The sequence below is a fragment of the Orbicella faveolata genome, unplaced genomic scaffold (assembly GCF_042242905.1).
Source record: "Orbicella faveolata isolate gen_17 unplaced genomic scaffold, um_ofav_v1 contig_1, whole genome shotgun sequence".
Lineage (NCBI taxonomy): Eukaryota > Metazoa > Cnidaria > Anthozoa > Scleractinia > Merulinidae > Orbicella > Orbicella faveolata.
The window spans coordinates 14,858,138-14,875,400 of NW_028301536.1; the positions used below are offsets into that span (position 1 = coordinate 14,858,138).

The window sequence follows — 17,263 nt, forward strand, 5'->3', positions numbered from 1 at the left end:
TTCAGTCACTTACTATCCATATAGGTATGTTCGGCCCAAAAGGTATGGTTTTTCAGCAGTTTTAGTCAAAAATAGGGCATCGATTCTGGCCATTTTTGTCTCAAATAGGGTGTGGTTTTTGCGCTGTACTCTTGAATTGGGTATGTTCGTTTAGAAGAAGCTATCCTGCATAAAAATAGCATATAAACATCGCCTTTAATATTGGTCTGAACTAGGGAACGGATCTGAAACAGGGTATTGATTTAAGGGTCAGGTCATAAACAGGGTATCGAATTTTGGTCAGGTCATAAATAGGGTAGGGAGAATGGCAGATTTTGGCCTTAAATAAGGTACGAGAGTACCCCGCGAGTCTCGAACCCCCGGCATCTCGCACTATTTTTAGTTTCCCTTTAAGAGTTCTAGATAGCGGTGTTCAAATGTATCTGAACGAGGGGCAAAATCATGTGTTATTATAGACTGAACGAAGTTAATAGATCGTCAATTAGACTAGACCAAGTTAAAACGTAAAGTAGTTACACTGTGCCTTTATTTCTTGTAATACGTTAATTAGAGTTAATTAATTTACTTAGTTAACTGTTATGTGTTACCAACGCCGACAAAAATTCTGTCGACCATGCATGCAATCGTTAGGGTGCGATGAATGCGCAGCAGTTGAATGCGAAAGTACATCGGTTGCTTTTTATTTTCGATAAAAATCTTTCAAATAGCCAGTCAAATTTTCGCGATATTCCATGCATCACGCAGCAAAACTGAGAAAAGTACAAAAGCGTCCAGTCCAAAAATTATGTTTTATTGCCGATAACACGGTGTAAAAACAATATGGAATTTTCACCGGTTGTCGCCACTGTTGTCACCTCTTGTTCCCTTCTGTGGATTAACTTTCAAGGGTTAAACTTTCGCCGTTGAACGATACGTGAAAGAAAGATCTACGCAAAAGTCTAAGGTATACGAGTGTTTGAATCATTGCTTCTCTTATTAACACACGCAATGAAATTGGCTTGCAATACACTTAACTGAGGGAGAGCAACTGTGCGCGTTTGTTCCAAGCCCTGAAAAAGAGGGCATTCCCTCAGGCCACTCCTGCGTGCATTCGCGCATCTTCTAAATTCCCGGAGGTTGCCTATGGAATTTTTCTGTCTGGGTGAAACAAAAACTACACAAAACTATACCTAGAATTTTTTCAAAATTTCAAATTCGGATTATGGAGAAGGGAAGGTAAATGCCAGAGAAACATATACAAGTACATCGCTTCTTTTTTTACAACCTTTATTGTACCGTTTTACATTTCATGTTCCTACTCAAAGACCAACTTGACATCATTACTTTTAAATAGCATTACAGTACAGTTCAATTAAGTTAATTTAAAACTTGCCTTGGACGGCCGTACAAATAAAATACTACAATTATTATAGTCGTTTAAAATTGCTCACGACACGCAAATAACTTCAACGACCAATTTGCAAGTAATTATATTACTTAAATAAATCATGGTCCTGTCACTTATTAGTAACATAAAACTTGACTTCAATGAACGCTTTCTGAGCAGTTCTTCAATGTGCTTTCGGCTGTATAACTGCGTTTTACGAGCTCCACGATTCGTCAAAAATCGTTTGTAGAGTGTCGCAATCCGGATGCTAGGGGCAAGCGTCCATACGATTCAACACCAAATCGACTCGTGAGTTGGGCTGATCAAAACTACTCTAAGTTGATTTGTCTCATCACCAAGGAAAATGGTTTTTGATGAGTTTCAGTTCACGAAAGCCACGCGAAAACTGCTCAAAATGGAGTTAAATGATAACTATATTTGCGATTAACTGAGTTAACAAATACTTCAAAGTAAGATAATAATATGCAAAGAAGTGATTTCGACACAGATTCGACCACCAGACTTCCTGGTCAACAGTAAAACTCTCCTAAAAGTTTTCCACTTATTTCCTATACTCTTCTTAGAGGAATTTGGTTTCAGGTTACAACCCATTTTCTGATATGAATACATCCTTCAAGTTCCTAACATCCTACTCGAAATTCTTACCTAAATTTAAAGAGATTTAACGTTCGAAGCTAAGAGTAAACGGGTTTACAAAACGGCTTCGGTTAGCAGGGACGAATTACATGGGAATTCCTACTATACCTCTCTTGGTATTGCGTCATAAAAATTTAAAACCAAATGTGGGTAAAATGAATGGTTTTCAACAATTGTCCCAGCAGATGCACATTTTCCAAAAGTTTCGATTCTAAAGCAACTTAGTCAACAAATACAAGCGCGGATTCGCTTTCATTTTACAAAACAGTTCCGTTTCATTATTTTAATGAGCACTACGACTTTGCTTAGAACTTGAGCAACGATAACCCTTTAATTCAAAACATTTCTGTTCTACCAAAGTTAAAATGCCACTGCTAATATAAAAACGTGTGAACCCAAGGTGCTCTGTAACAACACTTTATAAAAGGGTAAAAGTATATTTCTGAGAAAAAGCACGCTTATACATTAGGAATATAATTTAAAAAGCAGCTAATTAACGTACCTGTGATTGTTTTCACCCGTTACACATGCGATCATAGGCTGTGGTATTTATAAAAAGGAAACGTACGCAACGTAGTTGATAAGCGGGCAATGAAAGCCCTTTAAGCGAGCGTGTATGCCGTTCAAGCGCGCGTGTACTTCAGAGTATGCGTGTAACGAGTGTGTAAAGACTGATCTTGCGCGAATGCGAGCGCAGTTCTGCTTGCATGTAAAAAGGTGTGACTTTCCCCCTTTAGAAAACGTATCCCTCAATATTTAAATTCTAAAATTTCCCCTCTCCCTAGGAACTGGCAGAAAAAGACAGGGATCATTCGTAAGCGCTCGCAAGAGTAAACTCAATTAAATCCGAAAAAACATCCCGTCACGTCAAAACACTGTTTCTCATTTAAGCTTTCTTCACAAACCGCACGAGTACCATTCTTTAGTTGATTGAAGTTATGTATGCGCAGACGGACGATCCTGGACTTTGGCTTCTGCTTCTTTCAAACCTCGTTCCCAGACCCTCTATTCCCACTATGTCCGGTAGGAACAAAGACACTGGGAACAAACTTGCTATTCCTTATGTCAGGAGTTAAAAGGCAAATACAGGGAACTGCAAAAGTCTCAACATACTTCAGTGTGGAAAAAGGTTAGATCAACGGGATTTCAACTTAATTATTTTACTGTCCGCTGCTCAGCCTCTTGGCAAACTTATCCCTAAAACTTCGTCGCTTCTTCACCTTGTTTCCAGACTTCCTCCGCACAAGACCCACCGGCTCTCGTACCAGCTCCACCACCACGGGCTCTCCACTAGCGTCCAGGCTATCCCGGGAGTCATCTATCAACAACTGGATCTCCTGTGGAGAAAAGTTCCTGTCCTGCGCATGCACGTACGTCACCACTTCCTCCGTGACCTCCTCTGTTGGCAGTTCTGGCGCAGACTGGTTAACTGAAACGACTTTCGTGGTGATAAACACTTCCTGTTTTTCAAGAGAAAAAAAGAGACTTAAATCTTCCTCGAAGATAACGTGTCTGCAGCTCAAGGTATTTTGAGCAACTTAGGGACTGTGCAATAATTACCTCGAAAGAGGGGTGTGGGGTCTGGGAAATGGGTGAAATATGCCCCAAAACTATGTCGAAGAGTCACTTGAAGAGTCATCAGAATCACTGGACTCTGAGCTTGTGTCGTCTTCGCATGAATTGGGAGATTCCTCGTCTTCTACAGCACTAAGGTTCCCGCGTGCGTGGTTGAGAACTCGATCAATCAATTCAGCCTTGCTTCCACTTATCTTGAGACCTTTTTGCTTTAGATAAATTTTCAGCTACTTGTTGGTAAGCGCTTTTACATCTTTTTCAATTGTCCAAGAAATAAGCGGAAGAGGGTTCCTTTCTCTTAGTCTTTTTTTAGCTTTTGCATCGAGGAGCGAAAGGTGCTGTACATAACTTTTACATACACTCTCGTCCACGTTGTACTGGGAACATACCTCTTGCAGAGACCTTTCTTCAGATAGGAAAACAACGGTTCATAGATCAGAACACCTTAGAGTTGATAAATTTGTCAGTTTTATTCCAATGTTAGTATTTATATGTGAACTCTAATAACTCTTCCACTAGTTTTCCAGTTTGCAAAAAGGAATGAGAAAGTAATGCCCCCCCTGTATGTATTAAACTTTACATCCAACCCCCCTCTCTCTTGTTGTCATTTTCTCCCATGCCCCCCCCCCCTAATTTTCCAAACCCCCGCCCCCTCGAGGTAATTATTGCACAGTCCCTTAATCTCCTACAATACAGGTCAAGTTCTCCAATGAGAGTGTTCATGTGAAAATACAATGTCTATAGCACACGCACTCCAATTGGATAACAAAGTGCTTTGTTAGCCAGCGAGCAGACACAGTCTTCGCTCTGGGATTAGTTAGGGCGACGAAAACCTGCGAATGTTCGCAGGTTTAAGGAAACGTGGTTCTCTCATAATCCCGATGTACAAATGACAATTTTTGTAGGACGCCATGACAAGTTTTGTGCGCATAAAGCCGCACTCTAATCCAGTGGCAGAGCGGCATTTGACTACAATCAACTTATTTTGGGTATGAAGGGTTAAACACAATACAGGGGTGAGTCATCCTGACTTCCTTCCAGCAGTTCAATTGCGCACTTAGTCGTTTACCTCATCGTCTTTATTTTCTTTCTCTGGCTTCCTGTCCTTAATGAGTGTGGGCTCAGAATTGTCCAGTTCCCGCTCTCGCCTGTACTCGGTAGACTTAACAGGTGAGTTGAGCCACTTGAGGCGACTCCTAGGAAACCAAATGAACCAATTAGAACTCAAAGCAAATACATGCATCTCGTCCTTTGCGCGGAAAAACGCGCGAAAATCAAGTACGATGGGCTTTGGATTTGTTCCTGATTGATTGAAAAATAACTTGTTTGCTCTGATTGGTTAGAGCTTAAAGAACCAATCAGCTCAAAGTTAAATCCCGCCAACCGTAAAAGCGCGGAAAAAGTCACGTGAGACTACTCGCGATTATTGCAGTTTTGGTTCAGCAATGACATGGAAGCAACAAATATCACAGAAATTTCGTTGGAAACCTAATGGAATGGACAAAATTTCCAGAACAAACGGTCAAACTTTCGTGGTGGATCTCTGCGTGAGTTAGAATGGACAGATATTCATTACATGTTGCTATTCTAGCATCTTATACCAATAGTCAGTACGCTTACGAGGTGCAAGCCTATCCCTCACATTCACCTACCTGTAGGTGTTGCCTCGCCCAAGGGAAGCGCTGCGGCGTATATTGGCGTCACGGTAGATTGTCAGCTCTGTTCGTGCACTAGACGTCTTGGCTGGCGCAGCCTCGCGAGATTTTGGTTCCTTGACTTCCGTTTTGAAGATTTCGGGGTTGCGGTAGTTGTAGCCCGTCTTACAGCCCTGAATTTAAGAACAAATTCACAAGTATCGGTATATGAAAACACGCGCAGAAAGTAAATGTCACCTTGGCGGCATTTGTTAAAAGTATCAGTCATTATGTGGGATGGAGACATTTTTTTAGCAATGCGATGACATGTATCACTCCATTTGGTACCTAATGTTCAAAAGTTTATTGTGATATTAATCATTTAATCTGTACACATGCAAATGTAGGGAACGAGTTCTACTCTTTAGCAAGTAGAAAATATTTTCTGTGTTTTTTTAGTGTTTTAGAAACACAAGTGGATCAGTGACTGTCTAGAACAAAACATTCCATAGAAACACAAACCACTTTTATAGCAAATGGTTCTATAACTGCTTAAAGTTCCCTCATATGGTCTATAGATTGTCTGTAATCCTATAGAAATGTGACCAACAACTTCCTTTTTTCCACTTACAAAACAATTCATACCGAAACTGAAACATTTGCTGTACTTTTTTAGTGCCATAGAACTGAACAGAGCTTAGAAACTGAAGTGCACATGTCAACTTTTGCAGCATTTTTCATTTTCCAACTTGGATATTTTTGCACAAATTTCCCAAAAGAATGCAGAGTTCTTCCTTCAAAGGAACTTCCATTACCCTGGAATCTAGCAGTCTCATCCAGGCCTCAAAGTGCACTTCAGCCATCTTCTGTTGATTCTCATTAGCGTCCAGACCTCCATAAAATGCGTTGTCCATCTGTTCCTTGGCTTCGTCATCAATCTTTATCAGTTCATCCACCCCGACACTCAACGCAGAGAGCTATGGAAAAATCAGTCAGAAAAAGGGTTCTTTCCATTTCTTACAGCTTCATTCTTGGCATCCTCATTTGTAAATGGCTAGAGGGGATACTAAGGAATACATATCACATCTGAAAAGTGTAAGGGACAGAGTCCCTCGGCAGGTGTTGTGAACTTGCCTGTTTACAAGTAATCGTGGGTGTGTTGGGTGGGCCAAGATCTTGAACGGACAGATAATGCTTACTATAGCAAGCCCTACATGCAGACATCTGATCTCTTTGCTGACTTGAATTGTTAAGTGCATGTTAACTTTGCAAAAATGCATAACCATTAGTTCCCTTGATGTGCCCCATACCTGTTGTTCACAAGCTGTGACAAGTAGGTAAGCAAGATAGGTAGTTTCTTCTATTGTTTCTCCCACACAAATGGCACCATAATTCCTTAAAATCAACACCTGAAATATTAATAAGGACAGATCAGTTGGAAATAATTATATTCAATATTTGCATTGTAACAATACAGTGGAAGCCCGTTAATCTGGTCACCAGTGGGCCACAAAAATCTGGCTGTATTAACAGGGTGGCCATATTAAATGGGTTCTTTAAATAAGAAAATGACTGACTGAGCTTTTGTTCTGGCCAGAATAAATTGGCCATAAAAACCAGGTGGCCATATTAACAGGGTGGTCATAACGCGGGGTTCCACTCTATATCAATTCTGTGAAACAAAAATGAACAACTGATCACTCAAAATAATTCAAAGATTTGACATCACATATTGACCCCGACATATTGACCCTGACATACCCTGCTTGATGGTCCAAAGCTGTTAATTAAGGAATCCCTGGCTTCTTCATCCAATGTAAACCCAGGAAAAGTGTGATAGGAAACTTCTCCAACCTATCATTATAACAACGCAATGTCAGCACACTGTACTCTTCTTACACAAGGTTGCACAAAAGGATTTTCACTACAAGAACCCACATTTACAGAGTGGTGATTAAGATGATCAAAGACTAACTGTAGCAAGCATTTTTCGTTTTTACAAAATGTGACTGTTGAAAATTAAACAAAATTTTTCCATTTGAGAAACTGAGTTCTCCGTTGAAGCCTCTCTCTGGAACTTCAATGTTTCAATTACTACCTCTCCAATCCATAGATGGTAGATCATGACAATTTATAAACAAGAAAACCAGGTAACTTTATGCTTTTTATGCATTACATCTAATGAATAAATGATCCATTATTATCATTTTAACATTTGTCATCCACCATTAAGTCTAATGTTCATTGTACATAACAGCTACTATTTTGTAAAAATGTCCCATTGCATGAAACCAGATTATTTAACAGTTTTCATTATTTCTTTTACAGTGTATATGCCTTGACTGTACATGATTTGAAATATGCTCTTTCCAATAAATCCCCTTCTTTATTTAGGATCATTAAGCACCAACTCACAAAGGTCTTCCATAAGGCCTTTGTAGAGCTTCTTTGTACTTACTGCTATTCCTTCTTGAGAAATTGGCACAAGTCCTACTTTTATCGCAGAAACCTAAAAGCCAAAATAATTATAATAACAATAATTTAAAAAATTACAGTACTGAAGAAGCAACATGTCAGGCCTATCAAGCGAGCTGTCAAATAATTTTGCATACATGTAATGTACTAATCACATGAAGACAGATATTGATTTAATCCATATGCTTATATGAGTTTTTGATCATTAATGGGAGAATTAATTATGCTTGAATGCTTGATTGCCACGTGAATGCTTGACTGGTTTTGCTTGTCAAAAAACAATACTTACAGCTTTCACAGAGTCAGCTGAAAGGAACAAGACACATTTTGCATCTTTCCTTGTGGAGTGTATGGTAGCATGAAGTTCAAATGCTGACTGTGAGATTCCTAAGTTGGTGTTTCCTGTTTCGACAACATTTCCCTTGTGGTCAACTTTCAAAACTGAAGATGCTGTCACTTCATTGAAAAGCAAACCAGTAGGAGCAACAAAATAGCGGTTTTCTTCATTGTCATTTTCAGATGCACAGACCTGGAAAAAAATGTTTCAATTTATTAATACAACAACAACAACAACAACAACAACAACAACAACAACAACAACAACAACAACCATTTATTTGTACTCACAATTTATAAAATAATTACAATAAACATTAAATTAGTATAGAGTACTGCCTGCCCAAAATAACCATAAGGGCTAAAAACAATGGGCAGACATTAAGTTACATAGATTATTTATACAGTTATCGGTCGGTAACACACTTACACACACACACACACAAATATAAAGATACAAACAGAATGGAAACTTACAGCGGAACAGAATATATCCTTATGAATTAATTAATTAATCAAAACTCTATGCTACAAAAAGCTTAAGTCAACTATCAGCCAACCAGCTCAAATTATCAGAGCTTATAACTGAGTCTATTGTGACTAATGCTATAATTGCTACTCCCCTTGAAGGCCTGGGGGGAGGGGTGGGGCACCCATATAAAAAGGTTGGGGATGCTTGTCAGAAAATGTGAATTAAACCCCCTAAAGGGGACCAGTCTGGGTGTGGCTCAAGAAAGTTTGACCCCTAAAAGATACCACTTAAAATGGAATAGGCTAAATTACCAGCTGCTGTTCAGGAAAGGAGCCCGCGCTAGGAGACTCGACTTGAGAGACCAGCAGAAATCGAGGCTACATGTAGAAATGGAAATAAGAGCATTTCTTTCCTTTTCTTTTATTTTTTTGAGTGCCCCTAAAAGAAACTTTGACAGCTAAAAACAGTCAGTGACATTTTGTCATCAACACCCTAAGTGAGACCACAATCCTTGATTTGTACCACTAAGCGCGATGACAAGCATCCCCACCTTTTCATATGGGAGTCCCCTATGCTTGAAGGGATGCTAGTTTATCGCAGCCTTCCCCACCTCCTTTCCAGCACCCAAAAATACAGGCACTGTGAGAATAAAGCATCTCCCTTAAGAACCAAAGAACACAGTTAGGCCACACCCAGGTCACTCAAACTCAAGTCTAACCCACTTACCATAAGGATACCACACCTTCTGCATACACACAAAAAAATTATTTTCAGTTAACCAAATTTGCTCTTGTTATGCAACTTATAGAAAGGCTTGAAAAAAAGTTAAAATGCCATCTAATATATTGTAATAATTGTGTTTTGCTTGGTCATAGTTGAAACAGAATATTTTTCTCTTAGTTGATTACATTTCAGTTCTCATATATGAGCTCAGAGAAATTATGCTAATTCAGACTCCTTCCCAGGAACATTGCATATTTACCAATAAATTTTATTACACAAGGTCAGACTTAAAAAGCGTAATTTTTTTTTTTTAACTTTGAGCAATTTTTGTAACAGTGTGAAATGGAAATAGTTGCAGTAGGTTTTTCAAGGGAATGTGAAAAGTAAAAGGATCTGTTCACTATATGTATGGAAATTAAAGGTAAATTGAATGCATCAAAATAAGCCAGTTTGCAGGTCATAATTTTAATGCTTCTTGCTAAATGCAGACAATTCTGAAAATTATTTAATTAACGTACTGCAAGGATCAGAGAAGCTGTATATGATAAAGGATTCAAAAAACATTCTGGAATTTTCTTAGAAAACAAAGAAAACATTTGATTCCACCTAAGCTGCAGATAAACAAATGATGATTTGTGTTTGGTTGGCATTTTCTCAATAACAATGAGATGTATCAGCCCGCCTTCTAAGAAAAAACCTTTCTTGACCTTGCATATTATTGGCCATTGATCTGCATGGATTTGTCTGAACTGTCAGATGTAGCAATTTGATTTAAAAGCACACTGAATTGAGGGTTGTTTTTGACCTTGATCTTTCGTTATCTGACCATATAACAAAGGGGAAAAAATCATTAAATAGCTAATTAAAAGCTGAGAAACAGTTTGGAAAGGAGAATGGCAAAATATCTTCACTCCAAATTATGTAGAAAAATCTAGTATATCATATACAAACAGACAAAATTTTAGATTCACTGGGCACTGTAAAAATAAACAGCACGTAAATATCCAAATAAATTTGATAATTCCTCCAAAATTATGCCAAACTAGACTGAGCCTACAGCCTCATCCAGTTTTGGCAGACCTCCAAATTATTTTTTTAGTACATGGAATTATTTTTAATATTTTGGACATCATTGATAAATGATATGATAAATTAATGGCATGAACAGAACTGGCAGTACAAACATTAACCAGTCAAGGGCTGAGCCTATAGTATTCAGACAGAAAGTCTACACCTCAATATCTTGGGTGCCAGAGGTTTTATTTTTCTTTCTCGTGTGGAGCGGAAATTATGATTTCATTTTTGATATTGTCAGGATCCACATTTGAACCAATGAGAAAAGAAAGGGGTTTTAAATAAGCCAGTGATAAATATCAACAACTTGGCAAATAACTTGACCAACAGGTATCGTGAGCAAATAAATTCCTGAAATATAATCTCACTTTACGCCGTGCCTACCGAACACGCAATCATGCATGCATATTTCACAGGAAATTTGAAAGTTAAATATATAAAGGCGTTGAACGAAAGCCCAAAAATAATGTTACAAAATTAAAAGAATTGTTTCCGCAGTTTGCGATTGCACTGATGTGCTGTAATCGATATCGCTAACAATAAAACACGACACTTCCTGAAATATTAACTTAATATGAACCCATACCGTGCAGGCAGCGCGATCAAAAACTCCTTTTCCCCATCCAAACATCTGCATGAGACGATACACCGAAGCCACCTTGCAACGTAGTTGCCTTTCAAACTTAGAGTAGTGCAGTGTATCGGCCCCTCTGATGTCTGCTATAGCAGAGGCGGACAAACTTGGGAACCCACCACCGTACAACGATGCCGATGGGATCAAGAAGTCTTGGTACGTGCGGAAGGCGTCCGCGTTGATCGGGCTTTGACTATGGGCCGAGACAATGTCTTCCAGCTCTCCTCTCAGGTTATCATCAGCGAGGGCCAAGGAAACTCTCTGTCGCATCTTGAGGCCTCGAACATCCCGGACTACTTCGTCGGGAGATCGAACTGCACGCCCCACCGTCCGTGAACGCGGCGGAGCGCTCCATCGCTTCGAAGCTTCCACTTGGGTTTTGGTGGTTCTCGGTGTTACAGTAGTCGACATGCTGAAAATCAAGTTACAGAAGTCATTAGGATGGTTAGAGACCAAATTGACGTTCAGCTACATTTATAGCTTCGTTGTATTGAAACTTGAACGTGCAACCTGATCACGAGGAAATTATATTTGATTCACATGTAAACTTATACGCTAACGGAACTCCACCTTGCTCGTTGAATTATCTCGGGTGAGAATTAAATAGACGCGTTAAAAAGACACGCAAATCCTATTTTGTTTAAACAGAGAGTCCAAAGAGATAAAGGCCCTGCTGAGTTTAAGTCCAGCGAGTTGATATTGCAAGCGAAAGTAACAACTGCGAAGCCTGCATCGAATGTTAAATGTTTTCAGATGTTTTGTAGAAAAAAATTGAATAATTTCTCAACCAACCTGTTGGGTTTGCTTCGACAACAATGACTTCTTTTAACATGTGACTTGGTAAACACGCCTACTATGGGCCTTTATGGCAAATTTCTGTTGTTTGTATTCACTGGTCCTTGGAATATTCAAATCAATCAGCTTCATTTATATTCCGATCTGAATGAATATTAAAGTTATTTTGCATGCATCCTTGTACTCGAGGTCAGCGACGTGTGACCTCATGTTGGAGTTAATTCTGAATACTTTCATCTCACGTTGACAGCTTGCTTGATGCGCTTTTCTTGACGAAAATAATCCGCTGGAATAAATGATGACATACGTAGATTTTTTTTTTTCGAAGCGAAAAAGCCATCTTCGTCCGCCATTTTAATTTTATAATCCCAAACTGAGCACGCGCAAATAATTTCGTTCCTAGTCCTTCTCTGTTCATTTTTGCTGACTTTTACATGTAAGTCTTTTAAATAAATCAGGGGCGGGGCAGAAGACTCCTGAAATTTTTGTACTGGATCATCCAACAAAAAGTGACGTCACATCCGGTTTAAACGGTGCCGCGCAGCTCGTTTCACAAAGCGAAAAAATGGCGTTTCGATTGGGGAAGATTTTCTTCTATTTGCAAACCATCAGGTCCGTGTCCTTCCATACTGAGGATAGAAATATCGTAAAGGCACATTTCTTCGACTTTTGAAGCAAAACTGTTGGCAAAAGAGAACAGTTTAGTATTGTTTTGAAGGAAAATAACGGAGAGCCTTCTGTCATCGAATGGCGGATTTTACACATATTCAAAACTGGTGTTGTTCCGACTTTTGGTTCTTATCATTCGTGATTCGGTGATAACACTAAGTGCAATAGCCTATAACGTTAACAACAACCTGGATGAAGTATTGCTAGCCATAGTTTGCACTGTGTACAACGGGAACATATTTAACAGAAACCGTTTTTTTCTGAAAGTGAACACAGTTGAAGCTCTGCATCCACGTGCGTGTGGTGGAAAAGACATGCTGAAGCGTATACTCAAGGTTAGTGTCCTATTTCCGTATCTCTTGTTGAATACGGTTTTTCTCTGTAAGAAATAAGCAATGTTGAGAGTTAGAGGCGAACTTTGGGGATATCAGATTTCCCCGAAGAGATCAACAAAGGGGTGAAGCACTCCCCCACCAAATTTTCTGGGAGTACCCCCCGGGTACTGTGAAGCTCTTCATAAATATACATGTATGCTGGACAGAATTCAAATTATATCTAGTGGTCAATTGTACATTCCTCTGTATTGTCTGAACTGCAATGCTGGCCTGGGGATCAACTTCTTTGGGCAGTTCCAAAAGAGGGGGTTTGGCCTGTTTATAGGGTTAACTCCTTAGCCCTTAACTTTACCTCCGCTTTTGACAGGTACCCACTCCTAATGTGACCCGGGGCGGGGGGTACTCCCTTATATGCACTATAGGGGTATGTGTGGCCCCAAAAGGTATGGTTTTTCAGTCGTTTTGGTCATAGATAGGGTATCAGTTTTGGCCATTTTGGCCTTAAATAGGATATGGGTTTTGTACTCTAGTCTTGAATTGGGTAATGTTGTTTAGAAGAAGCTACTTTTTCATCATTATTGATAAGACCATAAACAAAAGGCCGTCAAAAGTTATGTTTAGGGCAACTGTGTCAGCTTCCATGGTGGTAAATAGTTTATCAAATTTTTATTCTGTTAATAAATAGTGTAGGGAGAATCACAGATTTTGGTAGTCATAATTAGTTAATTCGACTATTTTGAGATTTTAAAGATATGTTCTATATATCAAATTGACTCAACAAGAGATGCCGTGGGAACACAGGCCAGTGGTGATTGTTTTCACAGCTTTTTTAGTTCTTCCAAAGACCTGTTTACAACACCTCATCTTCTGTTAATTTGGTGGGGATACAATGTAACTCTGTAGCAACAGGACCTTTGTTCATTATTTGATCAATGTTTAAATGGCATCTACCTTCCATCTTGTAAAGAAAGAATGAAAAATGGCTGTCTCATATGCATGCATCAAATAATTCACAAAGCTCAGTTGTGATTGCTCCATTGTGGGTGGGCTGAGAATTCTAGCTTGGTGTGATCTTAAAGTGATTGTTTGCCATTTATTTCCCCATGCATTTGGCTGAATTTGACCCTGCATGACTATTCAAAACCCTTATTGAATAATCAAATGGGCAATATCCCTCTTTGTTTGAGTTTCCCTCAGTCATTCAATCACAGTGGGTTTTGCTGAGTTAATTTTCTCTTTGTAAATTGATATTTCTGCTTTAAATTCTAAATCTAGGCATCATGTGACACTTGCCATGCGAAGAGTTGTCCCGGTTAGCCAAGCCAAAGTGTTTATATAAAGAAAAGTTGTCCTGCCTGTCAGGGTGCCAAGGCGTGACGTGAGCCAAGGCTAGACAACTCACCCACCCCTGTTGTCTCGCAGGCGAGACAGGTTCATGATCCTAAATGTAAACAGTTGGTTGAATTTTCAAAGAAATAAATGAAAAGTTAGCTTGGCCAAGGTAACTCAGGAGAAGGGTTGTCTTGGGTACCCAAGACCATATAAATGGTCCCTAGTAGGGCCATTCTATTTTATTTCCACACTCCCTCTTCCTCTGTTGACACGAGCTTTAGACGGGGCTATGAAAGAGTTATTTCTGCACTTTTATCTTTTCTGTTAGGTGGTGAATATTGACTTATTTAGTGAGTGCGGCTGGGGGAAGGGGGTGTGGATATAAAATGGAATATCTCTAGTCAGCTCTGGGCCCAAGTTGTGTGTTGTCTAACTGATTATACAAACTATACTTTCCAAAATCTTTATGGGTAAGTGTTTGAGAGGATCATCTTATATGTTCATCTCTACAGTGGAACCCTGCCTTCTGGCCACCCCATTCACATAGCCACCTTGTTATTACAGCCACTTGATTCTGGCTTGAACAAAGGCTCAGATAGTCGGTCATTTTCTTATTTAAAGAACCCCTTTAATCACACTGTTAATGTGGTCAGATATTTGTGGCCCAGCAACCGGATTAACAGAGTTCCATTGTAATTTAAAATTGTCAGTGTTGGTTGTTTTAAGAATATTTGTACCTCACAGAGGTGAAAATGAATTTGAGCTATTACCCACAAAACAAAATTCTGGATCGTACATTTTAGGAGTAATATACACAATTTATAATAAGCATCAGGCATCACTTTGATAGTGAAGTCCCATAACTCTATTATTTGGAGATTGGTTATCCCCTATCCCTGAAATTACCAAGGCTGATATCTCTATTATCATGTCATCAAAGCCATAATATTTTGACACCTACTGTACCAAACACAGTTTCCTTAAGCAGTAACAAGAGTCTTTCTTTAGTAAACCAAAATAGTACTTGCTGCCAGGTGCTTTATAAAAGTATAACCCTTCCAGAAGCCTTCAAAAAGTAATATCAGTTGCTAACAATTTTTTTGTGGCTGATTTAAACCTTGTAATAAATCATACTGAACTGGCCCAAGTTTAATATACATTTTGTTGCATTTAGCTCACATGTTTTCAGTTTAAAGGAGAAGGTCACTCCAAAAAGCTTACTCTTTTTGTCTTCACTTATAGCAAGTGAATATTCAGCATTTCCACTCACCAAAGGTTCAGCCTCTGAAGTGCCTGCTATCCTTAGGAAATTCATCTCGAAATTAAGAAGCGACTTCGGAGGCCACCATTTTGCAACTGTCTTGGCAGCCTGAGGCTGTGTTTAAGTGACTTCATTCCATCCAACTTGAAATTGGTGGGAAGGAGAAGAACCTGCAACTGACTTGGCATCTGTCACATGGTCAGCAAAATCTATTTTTTTTCTAAGCGATTATCCTTTTCACTATTTTCAATGCTATTATTTTGGAGTTTAGAGCATGTTTAGCTCAAAATAGTATGTCTCAAGAGCAGCCATAACCCAGAGTGGTAGTCAAAAGGCTTGTCGCAAGCCGTCAGGACAAAATCTGTCAGACAGAATGATGTCATGAAAACTTGGCCTGGGTGCTTCTTTGGAGGTGAACTTCATAAGGAAAACCTGCACTTCAGACGCTGAAACTTCTATAATAATAATAATAATAATAATAATAATAATAATAATTGTCGTGTTTAATTGCCGTCGCAAAGTACAGCAACGACGCAGCTCAACAAGGTTGAACGGAAAGCATACATTGGCGCCTCTGGCAGTGAGTGGCTAACCTCAGTGTAAGGTTTTCATTAGCGTTGACATAAAATTTATGTTTTTTGGAGTGACCTTCTCCTTTAAAATACACACATTAAGACTTAACTCAGTAGCAAGGTACCTCTTGTATGACCAGTAACAGTATACATGTATCCAAAAAACAAAATATATATTGTCCAAATTAAGTCATGTTAGTAGTGTTAGTGTCTAATGAGTTCCTGCAAAGAGATAATTATACAATCATTCTAGCAACTCTCCTCAATATTCTGGGAGTCTCCCACCTACCGTTTAGATCATCCATCCCAGATACAAGGGACCATGGGCTCCTAGGGACAGTGCTTTAAAGTGCTATTATGATGAAATTTGCGGATGTCCTCCAGAATATGAGCATAACAGTTTTGTTACCATGGCAACATACTGGGTTTCAACCTTCCCTGATGATTATAGGCTTTTCTGGCCACCTTTGACTTTCCATTTTGATATTTGCCAATAGTGCCTCATCAGCACGATCTAGGAAGCATATTAACATGCAAGGTCAAAGTCATAGCCTCGTTTAATGTTTTTCAAGCTGAAAATCACTGAATTAGTGAAATCAGGTTAGAGGGGACTGGAAAAGAGCAAGTTGCCATGGGAAAATACAGGCTGTATATAATTTTTATAGCCATAGGTGTGTTTCCTGTAGTTCTAACTATAAGCCTACCAACCTGATGTAATATTGGGTCAAGTGTATGACAACATCAGTCACCTCATTTACATATTTCTATTTTTCAAACCTACATATCTTTGGAACTGATGCAGATATTTGCAAAAGGTAAACAGCATTTTTAATCTTTTGTGGAATTCTATGTGATACACTTGAAAATTCTGACTCAAGGGGTAAAAATTTAAGGATAGAAGCACTAAATAAAGCATTGAGTTGAATTTATGCTGTTGGCAAAATTTTACTGTATGGTGTCAAAAGGAATTTGGAGGGCAATTTGGTGTGGTTATTGAATTGACGGACGTTGGCTCTGTTATTATTGTCATTATCTTGTATATTTTTGAGGCAGAATGGTTGTTGGCAAAAGCAAAACTGGCAATATGCTCACTGACCTGTGTTTAGATGTTTTTAGGTTTTTGTCTCTGACAATGAAGGTCAATTTGAGTAGTTACACTGTCTTTACAATAGAACATATGGATATTAATAGTATAGTTATATTTCAATATCCTCATACTAAAATTATAGTAATTTTATGGCTCAATTTCTACCTCTGCTTTAATTTGTTTAAACCAGTTTATTTTTTTAAACCAATTTAATTTCATCAAATGGGAAGGGGGAATCTGAGAGCAACAATAAATTAGACCAACAA

At 38.8% G+C, this 17,263-nt stretch overlaps 1 protein-coding gene and 1 long non-coding RNA gene across 3 annotated transcripts; one reads left to right on the top strand and one right to left on the bottom strand.

The window, feature by feature from the left end:
* Window positions 1-1,249: 1,249 nt before the first annotated feature.
* Window positions 1,250-12,093, bottom strand: LOC110061292 (alpha-adducin-like). 2 transcript variants are annotated; one of them, XM_020768137.2, is made up of 10 exons: window positions 11,739-12,093; window positions 10,899-11,358; window positions 7,997-8,236; window positions 7,691-7,741; window positions 6,994-7,086; window positions 6,543-6,641; window positions 6,048-6,209; window positions 5,251-5,426; window positions 4,668-4,794; window positions 1,250-3,483 (listed from the first exon to the last, which is right to left on the bottom strand). In XM_020768137.2, the coding sequence occupies exons 2-10, from the start codon at window positions 11,355-11,357 to the stop codon at window positions 3,184-3,186; spliced, it is 1,707 nt and encodes a 568-aa protein (XP_020623796.2). In that variant the 5' UTR covers window position 11,358; window positions 11,739-12,093; the 3' UTR covers window positions 1,250-3,183. The 2 variants fall into 2 exon arrangements, with proteins under 2 accessions (XP_020623796.2, XP_020623797.2); XM_020768138.2 differs by lacking the exon at window positions 11,739-12,093 and adding an exon at window positions 11,517-11,724.
* Window positions 12,094-12,639: 546 nt separating this feature from the next.
* On the top strand, window positions 12,640-16,080 carry LOC149118197 (uncharacterized). The gene is made up of 2 exons (XR_016207802.1): window positions 12,640-12,745; window positions 14,021-16,080. It is a non-coding gene; the product is annotated as an uncharacterized LOC149118197 (long non-coding RNA).
* The last annotated feature ends 1,183 nt before the right edge of the window (window positions 16,081-17,263 follow it).

Bases quoted from the DNA above. Each gene is read 5' to 3' on its own strand.
- LOC110061292 (XM_020768137.2), bottom strand. From the start codon at position 11,357: ATGTCGACTACTGTAACACCGAGAACCACCAAAACCCAAGTGGAAGCT. The intron at 6,642-6,993 runs GTATGTCAGGGT...TTAATATTTCAG, and splicing joins GCTTTGGACCATCAAGCAGG to GTGTTGATTTTAAGGAATTA. The intron at 4,795-5,250 runs GTAGGTGAATGT...TTGGTTTCCTAG, and splicing joins GGGCGAGGCAACACCTACAG to GAGTCGCCTCAAGTGGCTCA.